This window comes from Heterodontus francisci, chromosome 9 (genome assembly GCF_036365525.1).
Source record: "Heterodontus francisci isolate sHetFra1 chromosome 9, sHetFra1.hap1, whole genome shotgun sequence".
In the NCBI taxonomy this organism is placed as follows: domain Eukaryota; kingdom Metazoa; phylum Chordata; class Chondrichthyes; order Heterodontiformes; family Heterodontidae; genus Heterodontus; species Heterodontus francisci.
Window position 1 is genome coordinate 17,774,039 of NC_090379.1, and position 27,485 is coordinate 17,801,523.

General features: G+C 45.2%; 1 protein-coding gene across 5 annotated transcripts in view; it reads right to left on the reverse strand.

The window, feature by feature from the left end:
• Positions 1-27,485, reverse strand: part of adck1 (aarF domain containing kinase 1) — a 586,674-nt gene that overhangs the window by 246,834 nt on the left and 312,355 nt on the right. For all 5 annotated transcript variants that reach the window (XM_068038603.1, XM_068038599.1, XM_068038600.1 and 2 more), the window contains exon 6: positions 3,687-3,845. In XM_068038603.1, coding sequence (XP_067894704.1) covers positions 3,687-3,845 — 159 coding nt within the window. The remainder of the gene's footprint in view (positions 1-3,686; positions 3,846-27,485) is intronic.

The following is a 27,485-nucleotide window of genomic DNA, read 5'->3' on the forward strand; positions in this document are numbered from 1 at the left end:
TCAGAAAAGCACCCTTCCACTGCTACCCTCTGTCTTCTATGACAGAGCCAGTTCTGTATCCATCTTGCCAGCTCACCTCTGATCCCGTGTGACTTCACCTTTTGTACCAGTCTGCCATGAGGGACCTTGTCAAAGGCTTTACTTAAGTCCATGTAGACAACATCCACTGCCCTTCCTTCATCAATCATCTTCGTCACTTCCTCAAAAAACTCAATCAAGTTAGTGAGACACGACCTCCCCTTCACAAAACCATGCTGCCTCTCGCTAATAAGTTTGTTTGTTTCCAAATGGGAGTAAATCCTGTCCCGAAGAATCCTCTCTAATAATTTCCCTACCACTGATGTAAGGATCACCGGCCTATAATTTCCTGGAATATCCTTGCTACCCTTCTTAAACAAAGGAACAACATTGGCTATTCTCCAGTCCTCTGGAAACTCATCTGTAGCCAATGAGGATACAAAGATTTCTGTCAAGGCCCCAGCAATTTCCTCCCTTACGAAGAAGGGTCACTGACCCGAAACGTTAACTCTGCTTTTCTATCCACAGATGCTGCCAGACCTGCTGAGTGGTTCCAGCATTTCTTGTTTTTATTTCAGATTTCCAGCATCCGCAGTATTTTGCTTTTATTATCCCAGCAATTTCCTCCCTTGCCTCCCTCAGTATTCTGGGGTAGATCCCATCAGGCCCTGGGGACTTATCTACCTTAATGCTTTGCAAGACGCCCAACACCTCCTCCTTTTTGATATCGACATGACCCATACTATCTATACTCCCTTCCCTCGGCTCATCATCCATCAAATCCTTTTCTTTGGTGAATACTGATGCAAAGTACTCATTTAGTACCTTGCCCATTTCCTCTGACTCCACGCATAGATTCCCTCCTCTGTCCTTGAGTGGGCCAACCCTTTCCCTGGCTACCCTCTTGCTCTTTATATATGTATAAAAAGCCTTGGGATTCTCCTTAATCCTGTTTGCCAATGACTTTTCGTGACCCCTTTTAGCCCTCCTGACTCCTTGCTTGGAAATTGGAAGATTATGGCCAGTGCCTCCATAATTTCCACCCTTACTTGTTACAACCTCTGTGTGACTGTTAACATTAAAACACGAGATATGAACTTCCCGGACCAATCTGAAGAATTACATGACCAGATTTCACGTTTTAAGACTTTTATTATAATAAGTAAACTAAAAATCACCAATAACTAAATGGTACTTTGTAAGAAGCTAACACTCTAAATTACAGAGAAAGGTATTTTCCTTTACTTATGAAAACCTCACACCACATTTATATGTTACACTGTCCTCCTTTGTGAAATCTTTGCAGCAGAAAGTCCCAAACTCCTCCCAGTTGCAATGGGTTGGATCTCCTAGAGCTTCTCAAAGTCAATATCCTCTTTGCTCGCTTCTTCCGAGCACTTTCGCCCTGGACTTCCATGAATAAGGAGATCTCTGGTAATCCTGCTGGTCTTTTCCTTCTCTGCAAACTCAACTTTTTCAAATCAAGTTCAAGGCTACCCAGACTTTAGCTGCATCAATGTTCTGAGAGCAGGTGATCTCTTTCTCTCTCTCTCCCCGTTACCATTGCTGGTCCTTGTCTTCCGGTCTTCCTTACAGCCTCGAGATTTCTCCAAGTCTGTGGAATTTATCCAGAATCAGAAGGTCAATAGCCATTTGTTTTTTTCCCATTATGCAGAGCCCACAAGGTTGGCTACAGCAGAGCTACCTGGGCTTTCATTTTTCCCCAGGTGTTAGCAATTGCAATTTGCATTTACATTTTCAGAGCCACTGGCTCCTTGTTTATGATCTGAATGTCTGGGAGGGTGAAAACCATTGCTCTTCAGGTTTTACAATCTTGCCTTCTGCTTTTCAAAACAGTCTTTTTGATCTGAGTTCTTTGTTGTCCTGGTAACCAAGATTCCTGTCTTGTCTTTAAGCAGAGTTGATGTAAGGTCACATGACTTCTAATTCCATCCTGCACCACATTAAACATCACAGTTTTTAAAAAAAACATAGTCATCTTACAAAGTCCAGCGTTCATAACACTTCTCGCAGTATCGCATGGGGTACCGCAAGGATCAGTGCTGGGGCCACAGCTGTTCATCGAAATTGGCCCTCCCCCAATTAAGTACTTTTACTCTAGATTGCTCCCTATTCTTTTCCATATCAACCTGAACATTGTACTAGGATCACTTTTCCCTAAAAGTTCCCTGACTAACATTGGACCCACCAGATTTCCCCACAATCAGATCCAGTCTCCTTCCTCCCTGCCACAGATTTAAGGTTTCAGGAAAAGATTTAGGGACGATGTCAGGAAGAACTTTTTGATGCAGCGAGTGGTAATGATCTGGTAATGAAGGTGGAGGAAGCGAGGATGATTAATGATTTCAAAAGGAAATTGGATGGAAATTGGCAAAACTAAACTTGCAAGGCTACTGGATTGTTCTACAAAGAGCAGGCATGGACTCGATGGGCCGAATAACCTTCTTCTGTGCCATTAACAACTCTAACTCTCACTCGCTGGGCCGGAAACACACTGAAGAAAAATTCTCCTGAACACACTTCAGAAACTCTTTCCCTTCTCTGCCTTTTGCATTACTATCCCAGTCTACATTAGGATGATTAAAGCCCCCCAATTATAATTACGCTACAGTTTTTTGGATCTCTCTGTAATTTCCTTGCAAATTTGTTCCCCTAGATCTTTCCCACTAGTTGGGGGCCTATAGAATACACCCAGTAGCGGAATGGTACTTCTTTGTTTCTTAACTCTAACCAAACAGATTCTGACTTTGAACGCGCTAGGACATTCTCCCTCTCTCCAGCACTGTAATATTCTCCCTAATCAATACTGCTCACCCTTTCTTTTCTTCTCTAACTTTTCTGAATACCTTGTATCCAGGAATAAATAGTACTTTGTCCTGCCCCTTTTTGAGCCAGGTCTCCGATAATGCCACATCATACTTCCATATGGTTATCTGCACCTACAGCTCAACAAACTTATTTACCATGCTTCATGTATTTACATACATGCACTGTCAACCTAATTTAGACCTTATTGCATTCCCTCGTACTCTGACTCCAACTACTTTCCTATTATTACTTACTCTTCTGCTATCTGTCTCTCCCAATCCTTTGTGCACCTTGTTACTCCTTTCTAATGCTATATCCTGGTTCCCAGTCCCCTGCCAAGTTTGTGCAAAGCCTCCCCAACAGCGCAAGTAAACTACCCCGCGAGGATATTGGTCCCGGTTCTGCTGAGGTGCACCTGTCCTCCCCCAGAGGCAGTCCCAATGTCCCAGGAAGCTAAGACCTCCCTCCTGCACCATCCCTCCAGCCACATATTCGTCTGCTCTATTCTCCTATTCCTATATTCATTGGCGCATAACACAAGCACAAGCTTTACTTCGTATCAAACAACACCATCCCGTGTCCTTTTCTCTGCAGCAAACATGGAATTTTGCACAGGACAACTTTGTAACTTTGTCAAATAACTTTTTTCTGTTCTAACCACGTAGGAGCAAGCCACAAATGGCACACTTTTTCAGTAAATACAGCAAAATGGTGACAGAATTAAGTAGGGTTTTATACAAATAAAAAACCTTTGTCATTGATAGGGCATTTCCCAATTAATGCCACATACATTTAGGCTGGAGACCAGATTAGTGTGAATAAATTTCTAAAATACATACCTTAAGAAAATGAAAGTGCTTGAGCATGGCAGCCACCTCTTCTGCGTTGTGCCCTTCTTTCAGGAAGTCCAGCTCTAATGGCATGTTCTTCTTTGCTTCATCAACCAGCCACGCAAAGCTGAAGTCAGGGAACATCCACGACACGCCTTGAACCAGAATCTGTTAATAACAAACACCCTGCATTACAATCAATGTCAATGTTTTATATTCTACAATAAGACATGACCTTAAAGGAACCTTCTGTTCCCCTTGACCTTACTTGACAAATCTAGTAACACCAATCTACTTAATCTTTTGTATCTCATTAATATCGTAGAACCCATTCTGAAGTGTGCAAGAGAGCTGTTGCTCTCAATTCCCCTCAGTGTCACAGAAATCACTGCACACATGCCATAGTCTTCATGTGCCATTGTTCAGAAGTCATTGCTACGACGTGGAGCCTAATAAGTAACATGTGAACTTTAAAGAAACAATGGAAAAGTGCCCTTGTAATCCAGCCTATTTAGTGTGTAAATTGGGCAGTCTATATACGCCAGTGCAGTCAGACCTCTGGTCATGGGCCATTGGGAGCTGCGAAGTACAATGGACTAGAGATTTTCTGAGGCAGATTGAACCTAAAAGATCTTAGGGTACAAAGTTAAGGAGTACATGTAGCATTGCCCTGTACTGGACAACTACCAACATATCACCAACTCCATAAGGTTAACAAAGAGGCTTGCCAGCAAAGGCCTCCATTCATCTGGGTGCATAACAAATAGGAGCAGGAGTAGACACATGACCCCTTGAGCTGCTCCACCATTCATTACGATCATGGCTGGTCTTCTGCCTCAACTCCACTTTCCACCTGCTCCCCCATACCTTGATTCCCTGAGACACCAAAATTATGTCTATCTCAGCCTGAAAGATATTCAACAATGGAGCATCCCCAACCCTCTGAGATAGAGAATTCCAATGATTCAGAACCCTCTGAGTGAATAAATTTCTCATCTCAGTCCTAAATGATCAGGCTCTTATGCTGACTGAACCCTTGTGCCCAGCGAGGGGAAACAATCTCTCACTGTCTACCCTACCCAGCCTCTTCAGAATCTTGTATGTTTCAATGAGATCACCTCTCATTCTTCTAAACTCCAGAGAGTACAGGCCCAATTTACCAATCTCTCATCATGGGACAACCCTCTTATCCCAGGACCCAATTTAATGAACCTCGGCTGTACCGCCTCCAATACAAACATATCCTTCCTTAGATATGAAGACCAAAACTGCACAGAGAAATCTCCAGTAACTGAACCAACATCCTGTACAATTGTAGCAAGACTTCCTTATTGTTGTACTCTAATCCCTTTGCCATAAAGGTCAACATGCTATTTGCCTTCCTACCTGCTTGCTGTACCTGCATGCTAACTTTGTGTTCCTTGTATGTGCACACCCAAGTCTTTCTGTACATCAACATTTAAAGGTTTCGTGCCTTTTACAAAATATTCTGCTTTTCTATTCTTACGACCGAAGTGAATAACCTCACAGTTCCCCACATTATACTCCATCTGCCATCTTGTTGCCACTCACTTAACCTGTTTATGGGCTGGATTTTTTAAAGGCTGCAAGGTTGGGACCTGGTGCGGGCAGGATTTCAAAATCATGGTCCCGGAGGTTGTCTTGGATCCTGATGGCTCCGGGACAGTTTTGAATTTTCAAAGGACTGGCCTGGGGGGTTGGGGGGAGGGAGTGCTCATTGCCAATTAACGGCCCCTTAAGCTCCTTAACAAGCTTGTTAAGGGGCCTGTGCAGTTGCGATTAGAATTTTCAATCTCTAGTTCAGTGAACCCGAACAGTCTAGTGCTCTTAGTGCACAGTTGTCGGCATCGAGCAGGGACATCAGAAACTTCTCTCCATTTAATTTAAGCTGACCTTTCTGGGACCAACTTGTGCTGGTTCGAACGTTCTGCTGTCATCTAGTCTGTATGACCACTTCCATCCCTGGGGACACTGCTGGCCATGTAAGGAGTTGCCTGCTCTTCAGCAAGGTAGTGGCAGCCCCCAACATGCTTGCCACCTGCCCTTTCTGCTGGCGCCAGGCAGGCAACTCCTGCTTCCTGGAGGCGCTCAGCGCTTCTAATTAGGCTCCGAGCTCACTTCCTGCCCAATTAGGGCATGTATATTTAAAAATAGCGTCACAAGAGCAAATCAGCTCAGGTGCAGGGTGGGACCCAGAATTCATCGGGTTATCAGGTTCCCAACCCCACTTTGAAAATCAGGCTCCAAATCTCTTTGCAGCCTTTATGTGTCCTCCTCACAGCTTAGATTCCCACCTAACTTTGTATCATCAGCAAACTTAGATACATTACTTTCGGTCTCTTCATCTAATTCATAATATAGATTGCAAACAGCTGAGGCCCCAGCACTGATCCTTGCGGCACTCCACTAGTTACAGCCTACCGAGTTCAAAATGCCCCACCACCTTCTCAAGCGCAATTAGGGGTGGGCAATAAATGCTGGCCTCGCCAGCGATGCCCACATCCCAGGAAAGAATTTTTAAAAATAGATTCCAGCATTTTCCATAAAACTGATGTCAGGCTAAATGGGCTGTAGTTCCCTGTTTTCTCTCCCCCTCTTTTCTTGAATGGTGGTGTTCCATTTGCTGACTTCCAATTCACTGGGTCCATTCTAGAATCTAAGGAATTTTGGAAAATCAGAACCAGTGCATCCACTTCTTTTAGAATTCTGGGATGTAGGCCATCAGGTCCCATGGATTTGTTGGATTTTAGTCCCTTAGGTTTCTCCAATATTTTTTCTCTGCTGATATGAAGTGCCTTAAGTTCCTGACTCTTATTAGCCCCTTGATCAGCCTCTATTTCTGGTATGTAATTCTACTGTGAAGACAGAGACAAAGGGCTGGATTTTACATAGGAGGTGGGGCTCTCAGCGCCGGGCCGAAAAGGCAGAGAGAACCTCACTTCGGCCTTTTCCTGCCCCCCGCAGAGTGATCCTCCGGTCTTTTTACAACAAAGTTTCACGAGCCGGGATCCCCGTCCCTTTAAATATGGGGGTCCCGCCTCCATGAGCCGGCAGCTCAGCGGCATTGGCAGCGCCACTGGTGGCCACTGTTGGTACTGCAGAGGCCTCGGACCCAAGCCCAGCGCTGGAAGCCCGGACCAGAGGTACGTGAGGAGGGGTCACTGGGGCCAGTCCGGAAGTCCCCGGCAGGGGAGGTAGGGCGGGGAGGGTAGCCAATTAAAATAATTAACAGCCTATTAAGGCTTGTTAACAGAAGCCGACTGGGATTTTCCAGTCAGCCTTGAGGTTCCCAGAGGCAGTGGAGGCTTGTGTAACTGCCTGGAGGTGGACTCCCAGCAGCAGACCCGGAAGGGGGCCGGGGGGGGGGTGGAGGTGGGGCTAGAGCTGCAGGCAGGCTTACAGGCCTACCTGCCTGCCTGGGTTGCAAAGCAGCTGCAGGCCGTCCTGCAAAGGGGATTCCCCCCACAGTGGTGGCCTGTCTTCAAAAGCTACAAAAAAGTTGTAGAGATGGTGCCTCCATTTTGAAGCACCCTCTCCTTCACTGACCTTCCATTGTATTCTGCTGCTGCTTTCAAGCTGGAAGATCTCCGATTGGCCCTCCAGCTTCAAGAGTCCACCTGCTGTCCTTTATTGGACAGCATGCCCGCCCTCTGATCATTAATTGGCCACTCTGGGAAAAATCACATTGAGGGATGGATATTATGTGCTGAATGGTCTCCTTCTGTGCCGTAACTTTTCTATGGTTCTATGGGTGCAGCTCCAACAACACTCAAGAAGCTCGACACCATCCAGGACAAAGCAGCCCACTTGATTGGCACCCCATCCACCACCTTCAACATTCACTCCCTTCACCACCGAGTACCATATACAAGATGCACTGCAGCAACTCACCAAGGCTCCTTCAACAGCACCTTCCAAACCAGCGACCTCTACCATCTAGAAGGACAGGGCAGCGTAAGCAAGGGAACACCACCACCTGCAAGTTCCCCTCCAAGCCACACACCATCCTGAGTTTGAACTAGATCGCTGTTACTTCACTGTCGCTGTGTCAAAATCCTGGAACTCCCTTCCTAACTGCACTGTTGGTGTGTCTACATCCCAAGGACTGCAGCGGTTCAAGAAGGCAGCTCACCACCATCTTCCCAAGGGCAATTAGGGATGGGCAATAAATGCTGGCCTAGCCAGTGATGCCCACATCCCATGAACGAATGAAAAAAAAAGTGCCACTTTCCAGCCCCATCCTCAGATCCCTGGATTTCCTTAGTGTCCAAGCATCTAACGACCTCTGACTTGAATATACTCAACGACATCATCCACAGCCCTCTGGGGTAAATTCCCAAGTCCAAAGATTCACAATCCTTTGAATGAATAAATTTCTTCTCACCTCAGTCTGAAATGGCCAACCCCTTATCCTGAGACTATGACCCCTAAGTTCGAGACTCTCCAGCCAGGGGAAACAGACTGTCAAGCCCTCTAAGAATTTTATAAGTTTCATTGAGATCAACTCTCATTCTTTTCAACTCCCTAGAATATATCTCTCCTCATAGGACACTACCTTAGGAATCGATCTACAGCCAACATTATGGGGGTTGGTAGCATAGTGGTAATGTTACTGGACTAGTGGCCTAGATTAATGCTCCAGAAATATTAGTTCAAATCCCACCATGGCAGCTCGGAGAATTTAAATTCAATTAATTAATAGATCTGGAATAAAATGCTAGTCTCATTAATAATGATCATGAAACTGTCAAATTGTTGTAAAAACCTATCTGGTTCACTAATGTCCTTCAGGGAAGGAAATCTGCTGTCCTTACCCAGTCTGGCCTACATGTGACTCCAGATCCACAACAATGTGGTTGACTTAACAGCCCTCTGAAATAGCCTAGCAAGCCACTCAGTTGCATCAAAGCACTGCAGACTAAAGCACTGTGGGTGTGCTGACATCACATGGACTGCAGCAGCACTTTCTCAAGGGCAATTAGGGATGGGCAATAAATGCTGGCCTTGTGAGCAATGCTCACTTCCCACAAACAGGAAAAAAAAATTGTACTGTACTCTTATCAGCTGACCTACTGGCTAGCCTTGAACGGGGGTATCCAACCTTTCTCTGTGGGGGCCCACATTACAATTTTTGTCCTACAATGAGCAAATTTCATAAAGATAAAGGATTAGAAATTTATCTTCCTATGAATCAAAACAACAAAAAATGTGCCTGTCCATTGGGTATGAGATGTCTCTATGCAATGGTCAAGAGAATGATGACATTGCATTCATGTGCCATAGGGTGAGCTGTGGTGCTCACCATGCTGCTGTTCTTGGGGCAGAACATGGTTACATCTTTAGTAATTCTAGATGCCAGGGACTCTAATGTGCAGCATTGCTTGGGTCATGGAAGGTGGTGAGGGGAAATAATGTAAAAATTTGAAGTTTGGTCCAGCGATCCAATACAATCGATTGCAGAGTGAAACTAGAATAGGACAGCCATGATTTAAAAAAAATGATGATTGTCACAGTGCCAATAGGCCTCAAAGTACCAGAGCAAAATTCCTCACACCACAGACAAGATTGCCTGATCTTGGGACTCTTGCCGGTGTCAATGTTATTGGATTACACGGCCTGAAGTCCCATACTGCTCTAAACCTGTCCCACCCTGGCCTTTCAGAGAACTTACAAACATACAGAAATGGCAGAAGAGAGTGATGTGGAGAGATTTAGGGAGGGAATTTCAGTGCTAATGGCTGAAGGCATGGCTGCCAATGTTGACGTGATGAATGTGACAAATGCACAGAAGGCCAGAACTGGAGTTCTGAGAAGGTTGTAGGGTTGGAGAAGATTATAGAGATAGGAAAGTGCAAAGCCATGAAGGAATTTCAATACATGGATGAGAATTTTAAATTTGAGGAACTGAAAGCCAGTGCGGCTTAGCAGGCACAGTTGTAACAGGCCAGTGGGACTTGGTTTGGCATAGGATATGGGCAGCAGAGTTCAGATGAACTGATGTTCATGGAGTATGGGAGGGCAGCCAGGAGAACACAGGAATAGTCAAGCATTTAACAGCTGTAAACAGCCAACTGGATATAGTAACCTATATTGCTGGCTGCATCAAATGACAACATCATTGTCAACAGGAAGGGGCAGTGGAGCTCAGTTCATTACAGCCTGTCGAGCTGAATCCATTACTGGAAGCATATTAAACCTCTTCCAAAAGGTCATTCACATAAGCTTACTTGACACCAGTGGTGTCAATAGGAAAATGCATCATGCAGAGTTTTAATTACACTGTTCACTTTGCTTTGATAGCATAAGAAGGAATATTAAACTTTTAATTTATTTTTGTTAGAAAACAAAATTGTTTAGAATTGAACAAAAACAATAGCAAGTTTTATTTTGTTTTTAAAGGGTAAACTAAGAAGATAAGGAATTTGACTTTCACAATTGTAAGGCACAGCCTCTTCCCCTTTCTGATGACATAACAGCAATAGCAAAAGAAATAGCACCTGATTTTTTTATTCTTTCACGGGATGTGAGCGTCATTGGCCAGGCCAGCATTTATTGCCCATCCCAATTGCCCTTGAGAAGGTGGTGGCGAGCCGCCTTCTTGAACCGCTGCACTCCAGATGGTGTAGGTGCACTCACAGTGCTGTTAGGAAGGGAGTTCTGGGATTTTGACCTAACGACAGTGAAGGAAAGGCGATATAGTTCCAAGAATGATGTGTGACTTGGAGGGGAACTTGCAGGTGGTAGTGTGCCCGTGCATCTGCTGCCCTTGTCCTTCTAGGTGGTAGCGGTCATGGGCATGGAAGGAGCTGTCTTGGTGAGTTGCTGCACTGCATCTTGTAGATGATACACGCTGCTGCCACTGTACATCGGTGGTGGAGGCAGTGAATGTTGAAGGTGGTAGATGTGGTGCCAAACAAGCAGGTTGCTTTGTCCTAGATGGTGTCAAGCTTCTTGAGTGTTGTTGGAGCTGTAGCCATCCGGGCAAGTGGAGAATATTCCATCACATTCCTGACTTGTGCCTTGAAGATGGCGGACAGACTTTAGGGAGTCAGGAGATGTGTTACTTGCCGCAGGATTTCCAGCCTCTGACCTGCTCTTGTAGGCACAGTATTTATATGGCTGGTCCAGTTCAGTTTCTCGTCAATGGTGAGCCCCAGAATGTTGATCGTGGGGTTTCAGCGATGGTAATGCCATTGAATGTTTGGATTCGCTGTTGCTGGAGATCGTCATTGCCTGGTACTTGTGTGGTGCGAATGTTACTTGCCACTTATGAATGTTGTCCAGGTCTTGCTGCATATGGACACTGACTGCTTTGGGGGAAAACTCCGCTCGTTGGAATCATACCTAGCACAAAGGAAGATGGGTTTTAGAGCTGAGTACCAGAGGGGAGGCAGGATTAGCTGCTCTAACCATCAAAGCAATAGTTAACTAAGTATGGCACCAAGGAACCCCAACAAAACTGAGATCAATGGAGTTGGGGGAGGGGGAGCAGTCAAGGGCATAAGTCCATGGCTGGAGTCACATTTGACGCAAAGGAAAATGGTTTTGGTAGAGGTCAGTCATCACAGTGCTAGGGCATCGCTGCTGGTGTTCCTCAGGGAAAGTCCTCTAATTTCAGATGCTTCATCAATGACTTTCCCCATTATAAGTTCAGGATTGGAGTTGTATGCTGATGGTCATCCAGTGTTCAATTCCATTCATAAATACAATAATGAAGCAGCCTAATGCTGGCCAATGGCAGGAGCTGGACAACATCTAGACCCGGGCTGGCAAATAGTAGATAGCAACACATAGGTGCCAGGTAATAGCATCTTGAACAAGAGGAAGCCCAGTCATTTCCTCTTGGTCTTCAATGGCAACACCATCATCATCTTGTGGCAGTGGGAGATGGGGTGGGCGTGGTGGTTCACAACACACCAGACGCTATACTTAGCCAGTAATAATCAACAACGTTGATGAAGACGCAAGCTACATACCATGTGATGCGTGCCTCACCTGCTAATGCATTAAAGATTCTCCATCATCTGCAATGCTCAAGTCAGGCTTGTGATGGAAAACACACCACACATCTGGACAGAAGCTGCCAGAACAACACTCGAGAAGCTCCACCCCATCCAGGTCAGAGCAGTACCCTTGATTAGTGCCCCTGTCACTGGACTCCATATCCACTCCCTCCATCACTGGCACACTGTGGCTGCAGTATGTACCATCTACTGGGATGTACTGCAACAACTCACCAAGCTTAATTCAACAGCACTTCCCTACTTTGTGACCTCTAAAACCAAGAAGGACAAGAGCAGCAATGTAATGGGAACACCATGACACCTCTGAGTTCCTCTCCAAGTCACACACCCACTCCCGACTAGCACATATATTGTCATTACTTCATCGTCACTGACTTAATATACAAGGAGTTTCCTTCCTAACACCATGGTGGGAGCACCATCACCACAAGCACTGCACAAGTTCAAGGATAAGACCCAAAACTATTTTTGATTCGAATTAGAAATAGGTATGAGTGCAGCCTTGTCAACATTGTCCAAGTCCCAAGAACAAATAATTAAAAACACACATCACCCCTGATAAAGGAAATGCTCTAAAGGGGGAGTTTACAAACCTTGTTCTTTATTCAGTGTGTGTTCATAGTTGTTTTATTTAGGGATTGTCCTAGGAATGGAGAAAATACAGAAGAGTACCCCTTGAAAAGAGGTTTGACAATGCAACACTTGTCAATATGTCATCTGTTGTACTAAGGGTAACAAATAAAATGTTTACGTGAGAGCAAATGACAGCTTAGCCTATCATCCCAACCAGCGCACTCCTTCCACACATCCTGTAGACTTAGTCATTACGGTCCAGAAGGAGGAGATTTAGCTCATTGAGTCCATGTCAGCTCTCCATGGAGCAAACCAATCAACCCCATTCCCAGCTCTATTCCCGTAGCCCTGCAAATTTATTTCCCTCAAGTGCCCATCTAATTTCCTTTAGAAATCATTGATTGCCTCAACTTCTACCACCTTCATAGGCAGCGAGTTCCAGGTCATTACCATTCGCTGTGTAACGAAGTTCTTCCTCAATTTCCCCCTGCATCTCCTGCCTAAAACCTTCAATGTGTCCCCAGGCCCTTGTATGATCATCCAGTGGGAATAATTTTTCTTTGTCCACCTTATCTAAAACAGTCATAATCTCGTGCACCTCTTTTAAATCTCCCCTCAATCTCCTTGGAGAACAATCCCAGTTTCTCCAACCTAACCTTGTAGCAAAAATCCCTCTTGCCTGGAACCATTCTGGTAAATCTCCTTTGCACCCAGTCAAGGACCCTCACATCCTTCCTAAAGTGTGGTGACCAGAACTGGACCCAATACTCTAGTTGTGGCCCAACCAGAGCTTTTTTAAGGTTCAGCATAACTTCCTTGCTTTTGTACTCAATACATCTACCGATGAAGCCCAAGATCCCATACGCTTTGCTAATTACTCTCTCAATCTATGATATCATGGATTCTACCTGATTTACCTAATGCCCTGAGAGAATATTCTGCACAAATATTCCCTGATCCCCAAAGGATACCAAAAAGAGACTGCAAATTATCTACTCATTGATTCCTATATCTCCAGTACCTAACCCTTGCACCCAACACAAACCCAGCAACATAGTTAAATGTTACCTCCTCCTGGCTATCCTTAGCCCGATGATCTTCAGTCCTCTCCTCATTTAAATGAGACATCGTCCCACATTGAACTAGCTTTAGTGGAACCCACTCTTCCACAGGTGAACTGCACTATGCAAACTTACTTACATCTGTTTGCTAAACCTTTTCGAATGGCAATACACCTCTTTAACAAGGTGAAAATACTAGGATAGTTTCTCTGTTCAGGGTTTTGATTCCAAAATGGTTGCTCTGTTAAGGGTTGGAAATGACCTAACTTCAAAGTGACTGTAACAATCTCAGCATAAAATTGCTCAAGGCTTACTGATTTTAATGATGGTATGTAACACGTTTAACAAAACAACCACAACTAACCTTTAATACTGTCGTGTTTCTGAAAGCAATGCCACTGCTTTGATTTTGAAGCGATACTTGTTTAATTAATAGTACCAAAATTAACCAGCACGGTTCACACTTATTTCAGTTCTACAATCATTAACTGCACAATGGATTATGTTACACAAATATATATTGTTGTTTAGGCTACGATGATAAATTTTTTGCCATAAAGGTTATGGAAGTGTATGCCAGTGCATTGATTTGGGACAATATTTTTTCCTCTTAAAGGTCACAGCTTGATCAATCATCCCTGGCAGTCAGGAAATCCAAGTGTGTAATCATTCACAATCCATTTTATTGCACAGTTTAATTGTTGAATATTCTACACATCGCAGAACAAAGGTATTCCCTTGTGGTGTATAGGGTTGTCTGATGATGATTTGACTCCGGTTAATATTGTGCATCGTTGAAAGCAGGTCATGCCAGTGACTGGAGCTGGTCAGCAATCATTTCACACTTACATGCACTAACTACACATTACTGTTTGCCAATAAGCTACCAGCTTTAATGGAGGCCCCCAGCCAGGAGGATGCGTTACTGTTCAAAGTGTTCAAAACAGTCAAGTTTGTGAAGGGCCATTTTAAGAGAGAAAATGATGGCTTTTTCTTGAAAGAGATGACTGTCAGGTTTTAGAACACAAAAATATAAGAATAAGGGAGCAGGAGTAGACCATACAAGCCCTCGAGCCTGCTCCACCATTCAATATCATTTTTATTATTCATTCACGGGATGTGGGTATCGCTGGCTAGGCCAGCATTTATTGCCCATCCCTAATTGCCCTTGAGAAGTCGGTGGTGAGCTGCCTTCTTAAACTGCTGCAGTCCTTGGGGTGTAAGTACACCCACAGTGCTGCTAGGAAGGGATTTTCAGTATTTTGACCCAGCGACAGTACAGAAACAGCGATATAGTTCCAAGTCAGGATGGTGTGTGGCTTGGAGGGGAAATTGCAGGTGGTGGTGTTCCCATGCATCTGCTGCCCTTGACCTTCTACGTGGTAGAGGTCGCGGGTTTTGAAGGTGCTGTCGAAGGAGCCTTGGTGAGTTGCTGCAGTGCATCTTGTAGATGGTGAAGGGAGTGAATGTTGAAGGTGGTGGATGGGGTGCCAATCAAGCGGGCTGCTTTGTCTCAGATGGTGTCGAGCATCTTGAAGATTGTTGGAGCTGCACCCATCCAGGCAAGTGGAGAGTATTCCATCAGACTCTTGAGTCGTGCCTTGTAGAAAGAGGCCACTTGGCCCATCGTGTCTGTGCCAGCCTAAAAATGATCCAACTATTCTAAGCCCACCTCCCAGCATTTAGTCCATAGCCCTGCAGTTTACGGCACTTGAGGTGCATATCCAGACTCCTTTTGAATGAGTTGAGGGTCTCTGTCTCAAATACCCTTTCAGGCAGTGAGTTCCAGACCAATAACTCCCTCTGGGTGAAAATGTTTTTCCTCATCTCCCCTCTTAATTTTTCTCCAATCACGTTAAATCTATGCCCCTTCATCACTGACCTCTCTGCTAAGGTGAATAGACCCTTCACCTCCACTCCATCCAGGCCCCTCAAAATTTTGTACATTTCAATCAGATCTCCCCTCAGCCTTCTCTGTTCCAAGGAGAACAACCCCAGCCTATCCAATCTTTCCTCATAGCTACATTTTTCCAGTCCTGGCAACATCCTCGTAAATCTCCTCTGTATCCTCTTGAGTGCAATTACATCCTTTCTGGAATGAGGTGACCAGAAGTGCAAGCAGTTCTCAAGTTGTGGCCTAACCAATGAGTTATACAGTTCCAGAATAACCTCCCTGCTCTTGTATTCTATACCTCGGCTAATAAAGGAAAGGATTCCATATGCCTTCTTAACCACCTTATCGACCTGTCCTGCTACCTTCAGGGATTTGTAGACATTCACTCCAAGGTCCCTTACTTCCTCTACAGTTCTCAGTATTTTCCCATTAATCATGTATTCCTTTGCCTTGTTTGACCTCTGCAAATGCATCACCTCACACTTCACCAAGTTGAAATCCATTTGCCAATTTTCTGCCCATCTGACCAGACCATCAATATCTTCCTGCAGCTTACAGCTATCCCCATCGCTATCTCCTCACTTTCTTACTGGATTTATTAGTGACTGTAATATACGCATGGCTGCTAGTTTAGGACTCCCCTACAAGTGGAAGCATTTTCTCTCTGTGTTCTTCTTTGGCCTCCTTGTCTCGAGAGACAATGGGTAAGTGTCTGGAGGTGGTCAGTGGTATGTGAAGCTTGTGAAGCAGCGCCTGGAGTGGCTATAAAGGCCAATTCTAGAGTGACAGACTCTTCCACAGGCGCTGCAGATAAAATTGGTTGTCAGCGCTGTGACACAGTTGGCTCTCCCCTTGCGCTTCTGTCTTTTTTCCTGCCAACAGCTAAGTCTCTTCGACTCGCGACTCTTTAGCCCCGCCTTTAAGGCTGTCCGTCAGCTCTGGCGATCACTGCCAACTAACTCCCACGACTTGTGATCAATGTCACAGGACTTCATGTCGCATTTGCAGATGTCTTTAAAGCGGAGACATGGACGGCCGGTGGGTCTGATACCAGTGACGAGCTCGCTGTACAATATGTCCTTGGGGATTCTGCCATCTTTCATGTGGCTCACATGGCCAAACTATCTCAAGCGCCGCTGGCTCAGTAGGGTGTATATGCCAGGGATGTTGGCCGCCTCGAGGACTTTTGCGTTGGAGATACGGTCCTGCCACCTGATGCCAAAGATTCTCCGGAGGCAGCGAAGATGGAATGAATTGGGACGTCGCTCTTGGATGACATAGGTTATCGCTGCCGTCGAGCAAGGTACTGAGGACACAGGCTTGATACACTCGGACTTTTGTGTTCCGTGTCAGTGCACCATTTTCCCCACTCTCTTGGCCAGTCTGGACATAGCAGCGGACGCCTTTCCCATGTGCTTGTTGACTTCTGCATCGAGAGACAGGTTACTGGTGATAGTTGAGCCTAGGCAGGTGAACTCTTGAACCACTTCCAGAGCGTGGTCACTGATATTGATGGATGGAACATTTCTGACATCCTGTCTCATGATGTCCGTTTTCTTGAGGCTGATGGTTAGGCTGAATTCGTTGCAGGCAGCCGCAATCCTGTCGCTGAGTCTCTGCAGACACTCTGCAGCATCGTCAGCAAAGAGGAGCTCCCTGATGAGGACTTTCCGTACTTTGGTCTTCGCTCTTAGACGGGAAAGGTTGAACAACCTGCCATCTGATCTTGTGTGGAGGAAAATTCCTTCTTCTGAAGACTTGAACGCATGTGAGAGCAGCAGGGAGAAGAAGATCCCAAACAGTGTAGGTGCGAGAACACAGCCCTGTTTCACGCCACTCAGGATTGGACATTTTCTCTCTGTCTACCATACCTTAAAACCACCTTTATAATTTGAAAGACCTCTATTAGGTCACCTCGCAGCCTTCTCTTTTCTAGAGAAAAGAGCCCCAGCCTTTTCAGTCTTTCCTGATATTTGTATCAGTTGGATCTGAAACAGATGAATCTGTGAGGAACTTTTCAAACATTAACTTTGAAAAAAAAAATCATTCTGATGTGGAATCTGTAAAAGAAACTGGCTAAACAAGCAATTTGCAAAGAAGTTGCTACCAGCTTGCTCTGATTGAAATTTCACCCTTTTTCTCTTTGCCTCACTGAATTACACACAAGATTTAAAGAATTGCGTTTAAAGTGGAATCTTCAAGGGCGGAGAAAAAGACAGAGTATCGTCTTTGAATCTTTCAAGTTTGTGTAAACCGCCTGAGTACAAAGACTGCATTCGTTGTTAATCCACTGAGTGCCTTTATGAAGTCCTTGGAGGTTTTGCATTGATTTCTCTTCTGTCCTCTGCACATCATTTTATAAATTTTGCATCTTAAGTGTCTGATTTAATAAAAATTCAAATTCATGGCACCCCGAGGTTTTTTTTGCCAGCAACTGCTTTTGGAATATTTTTTACAACAGTAAGGTAGCATCTTCTTTTAAGTAAAAAAAAACTAATCTATTTTCTATCACAAAGGCACAGCACGCTCTTATGGAAACGAGAGTGCTGTTCCAAGAGGTGATAAATGATTACGAAGTGACTAACATGGAGAAGCAGCAGTAATACTCAGTTCAAAGGGGGAGTGAGCGATAATTGCATGGATAACTATAAATTGTACGTCTTCTCTATACGACTGAATGGGAGCATACTGCAGCAGAAGGCGGTGTCTTTTGCGGAATTGGCAGGGAATGGAACGGGTACTAAGTTTCTAAGCACTTTTCAGGCCATCGGTGATAGTTGATAAGGTGGGATAATTCTGGTAGGGAAAGATGAAGTAAGGGTGGGAGGAGACTCACGCGGAGCATAAACCCCAGCATTGACCAGTTGGGCTGAAAGGCCTGTTTCTGTGCTGCAAATACTATCTACTACCATCTAACAGCAAGGAAGATTGGGCAAGTTCAGAAAGACCACAATTATCCCACCAACATTTGGTTTTATTTAATTACAATTCAATAGCTTTCAATTTGAACCCGAGTACAGTTACAAGGCACTGAAGCAGGTGTCTGGAGTTACTGCAGAAACCCTTCAGTAAATTCCCACTTGAGATGAACCACAATTCATTACTAGTGCAATTAGTAAGCTCACTGGTAATTTTTTCTCAAGGCGAAATAATCACAATATATTGCATTTTCACTGAAGGCAAATCCACATTATTACGTGAACAAGTAAAACAGAATTTAATTAAAGTCTGAAATTGAATAGGACTACAAAATAAAATGGGTCCTGAGAGAACAGTCTAAAATGTTACTGCTCATCTAATAAGTGTCTTAATAACATTTTACTGAACTAAAGCAGCACTGGATATTGCTGCTAAAAGAGGAGTGGACACTGGGCAGTTTGTAGGAAGACTGAGGAAGGTAAGAAAGTCCCCAGGAAAGAATCAGTTGATCGAATAGAATCATAGAATGGTTACAGCACAGAAGGAGGCCATTCAGCCCATTGTGTCCGTGCCTGCTAAGTTTGAGTACACAAGAGAGCTTGTGAGAGGGTGCAGAGCAGGGAAAGTGGGTAGATGATGTACTTACAAATATCCTACACTTCCAAGAATGGCCTGCTACTTACACTCCTGCTCGAACACGGCCACATTGGTTGCCGTGGTAATTTCACGAACAGCGTGACCTGCTACACTGTGTATTTCTACCAGCCATTTTTTGATGAAGAGGGAGCAAAATTGGACCGGAACCAAAAATGGGCGCAGGGATTGCGAAGCAGGATTACACCATATCTGTTGCTTCCGATGCGGAAACGTTGTGCTGTCTGTTAATTTAAAAGATTGCAGTGTGCAGCCGGCGCTAAGTGTGATTAGTGGCCCTCTAAACTTTGCGAAGGCAGTGAGACCAGATAGCCAAAACAGTCGGTGTCAGGGGTCTAGCCCTGAGGACCTGGATGCAGTGCTGCAAGAAGTTCAATGCCCTCACAGGAATGGTCAAGGTCAATGAATGTATCGGCAGATGTCATATCCCACTAACTGCACCACTAGCCTTACACACTGCTCAATGCACCACACCCCCATCACTAACCAACACCCTCTATCAATCAGGATTCTTGCCTAATTTTCATATGTTTCACCTCAATCCCATACACTTAACACTGCTGCAAGCTTCACACTCACATCTCACACCTTGCACAGGCTGCCAGCTATTCAACCATAACAGTCACATCACACAAACACATTGCACCACGTTCACTGACACACTTCCTTCTCTTGCAGGACAAGGCAATATACAACCACAAACAGCAGCACTTAATCAGTAGGGGAAAGGTATAACTGGACATACTCACCCCCACAGAAGAGACAGTGCAGGTCATCATTGAAGAGGCCACTGCAGAGGCCGTGGCCAGCAGCAGCGCTGAAACCATCAAAGATGACGGCATCCTAATATCTAATCTTCCTCCTCACATCCTATCTCCCCCTCACCCCACAACCTTCTGATTTACAAACTGCAAATTGTGTAAGCATGCACCTCCACCTTTCCCCACTCTAACTCTACCCTTATGCCTTTCTCTTTTCAGATACCAAAGAACTGCAACTTGGCTAGGCAGTGGTTGAAAGGCAAGAAGTGGGAATGGAAGAAGACAGTGATGATGAAGAAACACCACTTACTATGACACTTACAGCCACCAGTTCAGATACTGACACTGTGCTTATTTTAGAGGGTAGCTTAGAGGTGGGATCTGTACATGGTGAGAACACCATAACTGGCCTGTCGTCAGGGTAGGGGGTCAAGCCTGCCAAATTGATCTTTAACGTTGCCTGAAAGGAACTGTTCTAGAAAGATCCCACTAACAGCCATTTACACGTATTTGGGATACTAAAACAAAAAAGAGACAACTGACATCTTTCCATATCTTCTCTTCTTTTCTTCAAGAATGAGTAAGTATTTGGCCAAAGTATTATTTTTATTGTAACAGAGCTCTAAAGAGAAAATCTCTATTTTTTCGGTTAACCAGGATGTGTGTGTGTGTGCACATGCGCGCGTGTGTGAGGGGCTAAGGTAAAAGGGAACTTTCATATTTCACTCTGTGTGTTAATGCATTGCTTCATTACTGGTTATGTCTTGTTTTATAATAAACTGATAATTTTGTTTTTTATTAAAGAAACCTGGTTGGTGGATTTCATTCTGGGATAAAAATAGAGTCTATGATTGACTGTATTTGTAACTGGGTAAACAGAAATATATGTTGTGACCTGTGGAGAAGTGGAACTAGAAAAAATAGTGCACTCCTCCCGCCTCAGTTCTAACACTCAGCTTCCACTGCAGCATAAGCAGAAGCCACCCAATATCTGAGCGCTGCAGAGGAAGCAAAGACTCCTGTAATGCAAGGTCAACTTGCTGCCATGGAAGCTCAGCCTGTTGCCAACAAGGCTGTGGATACCAGTGTTCAAAAGTGTTTGCAGGGTGTCACAACAGTCAGCAGTCTATCCTCCACCAAATTACTAGGATTGCTGAGGTATCGCTCCAGGAGAGTGCCAATGGCACTCTCTCGGTGATAGCATACGTCGTCCCACCACTGCCATTCCACCAGTGCTCTTGCTGTTGCCTGTCTGCCAGCCAGCGCAGATTGCTGCTGCACATGCTAAGATGGTGCAATTTGAAACCAGGCCTGCTAGGGTTAGAGGTGCTCGAGGTCATCATGCAGGCCATCTGCAGACTTTCCCATTGAAAGTCAGCAGTTTTCCACCAGCCATGCTGCAGCCACTGGGGTAACACTGTGTAGGAGCACGAGGACAGGCAAAGGCACACAGAAGGCAGTAATAAGGGAATGCACAAGGATGATTAGTTGACATTTGTATGCAATATGCCATTTATAAATTTGGTTTGAAATGTTCATGGCTTGGCCACACTCATGCCACAGTAGACTGCAAACTGGGACATGTTGTAAGTATCCTTAAAGTTAGGACTAAGCCCTTCAGCATCTGCCACACCATTCCCTAAAGACTTTAGCAACTTTAAACAACTGTAGCAACTACCAAACACTTCTACTATCACAGCTACACCAGTAGAAATCAATTGGCAACTAACCTGCATGTAATTGATGAACTGTTTAAATAACGTTAGGTGGGGGGCAGGAGGAGGGAAATCCTTCCCATTGCTGAACGTGTGCTCAGCTGTGCAAGGTTAAGAGAGGGTGTTAGCTGGAGTGTTGAGCTCCACAATGGGAGTGCTGGCGTCAAATCACCATTACACGCTGATTGACTTCATGATCTGCATACTTCTGGCGGAAGGTCTCTGCAGGTGAGCTAATGCCCTTGCCAAAATGGCATCCAGTGTGGCTTGTAGCTGAAGTGTGCACGCATGCCACGGACATCGTGCAGTCAAAACAGCACTCATAGCACCGGGCACTAAGGAACTTAATTTCACAGCCAGAATATCACATTGTGAAAAGCTCAATCAAAATTGCCCAGACAAGGCAGCGACGAAACCCCATCCGATGAATCCAATCAAGAACATTGACCCAACAAAGACATAGTTTGGGCGGGACCCCTTGGTTGCCCCAGTGCATCCAGCTGAGGCCTCGCAACCAAGGTGAAACAACTTGATTCAGCCTTTAAATACTCATCGCTCACAGTACATATAAAGCCACGCTAGTAAACTTTATACATGCGCTGACTCCCCCACAAGCACCATGCAAAGTGTGCAACGCCCTCATAAGAACATAAGAAATAGGAGCAGGAGTAGACTATTCAGCCCTTCAAGCCTACTCCACCATTCAATGAGATTGTGGCTGATCTTCCACTTCAACACCATTTACCTGCACTATCCCTGTATCCCTTGATGTTTTGAATATGTTGAAATCTATCAATCTCAGTCTTGGACATACTCAACAACTGAGCTTCCACAGTCCTCTGGGGCAAAGAATTCAAAATTCACCACCCCCTGAGTGAAGAAATTCCTCCTCATCTCAATCCTAAATGGCCTGCCACTTATTCTGAGACTGTGTCTCTTGGTTCTAGACTCCCCATCCTGTGGAAACCTCCTTCCTGCATCTACCCTATCGAGCCCTGTAAAAATTTTGTGTGTTTAAATGAGATCACCTCTCATTCTTCTAAACGGCAGAGAATAAAGGCCCAATCTTTCCTCATAGGACAATCCGTCCATCCCAGGAATTAGTTAGGTGAACATTTGTTGCATTCCCTCTACGGCAAGTATGTCGTTCCTTGGGTAAGGAGATCAAAACTGCACGTAATACTTCAGGTGTGAACTCACCAAGCCTCTATATAATTGCAGTAAGTCATCTTCACTCCTATACTCAAATCCTCTTATAATAAAGGCCAACATATCATTTGCCTTCTTAATTGCTTTCTGTATCTGCATGTTAGCTTTCAGCGACTCACGAACTAGAACACTCAAGTCCTTTCGAAGTTCAATACTTCCCAGCCTCTCACCATTTAACAAATACTCTGTATTTCTGTTTTCCCTACCAAAGTGGATAACCTCACATTTCTCCACATTGTATATCATCTGCCAAATTTTTGCCCACTGCTTAGCCTCTTCAAATCCCCTTGAAGTGTCTTTGCACCCCCCTCACAAATCACACTTCCATCTAGTTTTATATCTTCTGCAAACTTGGAAATATTACATTTAACCCCCACATCCAAGTCATTGGTACAGATTGTGAAGAGATGGGGCCAAGCACTGATCCTTGCGACACCCCACCAGGCATAGACTGCCAAACTGAAAATGACCCACTTATTTCTACTCTCTGTTTTCTGTCCGTTAACCAGTTCTCAATCCATGCCAGTAAATTCCTCCCAATCCAATGTGCACTAATTTTGTTTACTAACCTCGTGTGTGACCTTATCAAAAGCTTTATGAAAATCTAAATATACCACATCCACTGGTTCCCCCTCATCTATTTTGCAGGTTACATCCTCAAAAAACTCCAACAGGTTTGTTAAACATGATTTCCTGTTCATAAATCCATGTTGAATCTGCCCAAACCTACCAATATTTTCTAAGCGTCCTGTTATCACATGCTTTATTACAGATTCTAGTATTTTCCCTACGACTGATGTTAGACTAACAGTTCTTTAGTTCCCTGTTTTCTTTCTCCCTCCTTTCTTAAATAGTGGGGTTACATTTTCCACCTTCCAATCTGCAGGAACCATTCCAGAGTCTATAGAATTTTGAAAGATGACCACCAATGCATCTACTATCTCTACAGCCATCTCTTTCAACACTCTGGGATGTAGATCATCAGGTCCAGGGAATTTATCAACTTTAAGTCCCATTAATTTCTCTAGTACCTTTTTTTACTACCATTAATATCTTCCAGTTCCTCTTGTACACTGGTCCCTTGATTCTTGATTTTAGGAATGAAACCGGACGGACCACCCAGCATCGACCTAGGCACCTGAAACGACAACGGCAAACCCAGCCCTGTCGACCCTGCAAAGTCCTCCTTACTAACATCTGGGGGCTTGTGCCAAAGTTGGGAGAGCTGTCCCACAGACTAGTCAAGCAAAAGCGTGACATAGTCATACTCACGGAATCATACCTTACAGACAATGTCCCAGACACTGCCATCACCATCCCCGGGTATGTCCTGTCCCACCAGCAGGACAGACCCACCAGAGGTGGTAGCACAGTGGTATACAGTAGGGAGGGAGTTGCCCTGGGAGTCCTCAACATCGACTCCGCACCCCATGAAGTCTCATGTCATCAGGTCAAACATGGGCAAGGTAACCTCCTACTGATTACCACCTGCCGCCCTCCCTCAGCTGATGACTCAGTACTCCACCATGTTGAACACCACTTGGAGGAAGCACTGAGGGTGGCAAGGGCACAAAATGTACTCTGGGTGAGGGACTTCAATGTCCACCGCCAAGAGTGGCTCGGTAGCATCACTACTGACCGAGCTGGCTGAGTCCTAAAGGACATAGCTGCTGGACTGGGTCTGTGGCAGGTGGTGGGGGAACCAACAAGAGGGAAAAAGATACTTGACCTCGTCCTCACCAATCTGCCTGCTGCAGATGCTTCTGTCCATGACTGTATTGGTAGGAGTGACCACCGCACAGTCCTCGTGGAGATGAAGTCCCGCCTTCACATTGAGGATACCGTCCATCGTGTTGTGTGGCACTACCACCGTGCTAAATGGGGTAGATTTCGAACAGATCTAGTAATGCAAAACTGGGCATCCATGAGGCGCTGTCGGCCATTAGCAGCAGCAGAATTGTACACAACCACAATCTGTAACCTCATGGCCCGGCATATCCCCCACTCTACCATTACCATCAAGCCAGGAGACCAACCCTGGTTCAATGAAGAGTGCAGGAGGGCATGCCAGGAGCAGCACCAGGCATACCTCAAAATGAGGTGCCAACCTGGTGAAGCTACAACACAGGACTATCTGCATGCCAAACAGCGTAAGCAGCATGCGATAGACAGAGCTAAGCGATCCCAAAACCAACGGATCAGATCTAAGCTCTGCAGTCCTGCCACATCCAGCCGTGAATGGTGGTGGACAATTAAACAACTAACTAGAGGAGGTGGCTCCACAAATATCCCCATCTTCAATGATGGGGGAGCCCAGCACATCAGTGCAAAAGATAAGGCTGAAGCATTTGCAACAGTCTTCAGCCAGAAGTGCCGAGTTGATGATCCATCTCGGCCTCCTCCTGAAGTCCCCAGCATCACAGATGCCAGACTTCAGCCAATTCGATTCACTCCGCGTGATATCAAGAAACGACTGAAGGCACTGGATACTGCAAAAACTATGGGCCCTGACAATATTCCGACAATAGTACTGAAGACCTGTGCTCCAGAACTTGCCGCGCCCCTAGCCAAGCTGTTCCAGTGCAGCTACAACATTGGCATCTACCCAGCAATGTGGAAAATTGCCCAGTACACAAAAAGCAGGGCAAGTTCAACCCGGCCAATTAACGCACCATCAGCCTACTCTCAATCATCAGTAAAGTGATGGAAGGTGTCATCAACAGTGCCATCAAGCGGCACTTGCTTAGCAATAACCTGCTCAGTGACGCTCAGTTTGGGTTCCGCCAGGGCCACTCAGCTCCTGACCTCATTACAGGCTTAGGTCAAACATGGACAAAAGAGCTGAACTCAAGAGGTGAGGTGAGAGTGACTGCCCTTGACATCAAGGCAGCATTTGACCGAGTATGGCATCAAGGAGCCCTAGCAAAACTGAGGTCAATGGGAATCAGGGGGAAAACCCTCCGCTGGCTGGAGTCATACCTAGCGCAAAGGAAGATGATTGTGGTTGTTGGAGGTCAATCATCTGAGCTCCAGGACATCACTGCAGGAGTTCCTCAAGGTAGTGTCCTAGGCCCAACCATCTTCAGCTGCTTCATCAATGACCTTCCTTCAATCATAATGTCAGAAGTGGGGATGTTTGCTGATGATTGCACAATGTTCAGCACCATTCGTGACTCCTCAGATACTGAAAAGCAGTTCGTGTAGAAATGCAGCAAGACCTGGACAATATCCAGGCTTGGGCTGATAAGTGGCAAGTAACATTTGCGCCACACAAGTGCCAGGCAATGACCATCTCCAACAAGAGAGAATCTAACCATCTCCCCTTGACATTCAACAGCATTACCATCACTGAATCCCCCAAAATCAACATACTAGGGGTTACCATTAACCAGAAACTGAACTGGAGTAGCCATATAAATACCGTGGCTACAAGAGCAGGTCAGAGGCTAGGAATCCTGAGGCGAGTAACTCACCTCCTGACTCCCCAAAGCCTGTCCACCATCTACAAGGCACAAGTCAGGAGTGTGATGGAATACTCTCCACTTGCCTGGATGGGTGCAGCTCCAACAACACTCAAGAAGCTCAACACCATCCAGGACAAAGCAGCCCGCTTGATTGGCACCCCATCTACAAATATTCACTCCCTCCACCACCGACACACAGTGGCAGCAGTGTGTACCATCTACAAGATGCACTGCAGCAATGCACCAAGGATCCTTAGACAGCACCTTCCAAACCCACGACAACTAGAAGGACAAGGGCAGCAAATACACGGGAACACCATCACCTGCAAGTTTCCCTCCAAGTCACACACCATCCTGATTTGGAACTATATCGCCGTTCCTTCACTGTCGCTGGGTCAAAATCCTGGAAATCCCTTCCTAACAGCACTGTGGGTATACCTACCCCAAATGGACTGCAGCAGTTCAAGAAGACAGCTCACCACCACCGTCTCAAGGGCAATTAGGGATGGGCAATAAATGCTGGCCTGGCCAGTGACACCCACATCCCATGAATGAATTTTTAAAAAAAATTCTCCATTAATTATGGGAGGTTTTTAGTATTTTCTTCCATGAAGACAGACACAAAGTATTTGTTTAGTTAAAAGCAAAATACTGCAGATACTGGAGATCTGAACTAAAAACAGAAAATGCTGGAAATACTCAGCAGGTCTGGCAGCATCTGTGGAGAGAGAAGCAGAGTTAACGTTTCAGGTCAGTGACCTTTCATCAGAACTGGCAAGGGTCAGAAAAGAATTAGATTTTAAGCAAGTGAAGGGGTGAGGGAGGGAAGTGGTGGAGAGTTGGTGGGGAAGAGAACAAAGGGGAAGGTGTGTGATAGGGCAGGAGAGATTAAATAACAAACAAAAACAAGAAATGCTGGAGTCACTCAGCAGGTCTGGCAGCATCTGTGGAAAGAGAAGCAGAGTTAACGTTTCGGGTCAGTGACCCTTCTTCGGAACTGACAAATATTAGAAAAGTCACAGACTATAAGCAAGTGAGGTGGGGGTGGGGCAAGAGATAACAAAGGAGAAGGTGCAGATTGGACCAGGCCACATAGCTGACCAAAAGGTGTCCTGGGACAAAGGCAAAGAGAGTGTTAATGCTTGTGGTGAAAGACAAAAGCATTAATCCAAAGAGAGAGTTAATAGCAGTGTAAATGCGGAACACCTCCACTCAGTCCGACAGCGTGACCCTGAGCTTCCGGATGCTTGCCATTTCAACACACCACCCTACTCTCATGCCCACATTTCTCTCCTTGACCTGCTGCAGTGTTCCAGTGAACATCAACGCAAGCTCAAGGAGCAGCACCTCATCTTTCGATTAGGCACTCTACAGCCTTGCGGACTCAACCTTGAGTTCAACAATTTCAGAGCATGACTGGCCCCTTTTTAATTTTTTTTTAAATTTTATTTTATTTTGTAACTATCTGCCTGTTTTTCTTGATGACAGAGCTGCTCATTATTCTACTATTATC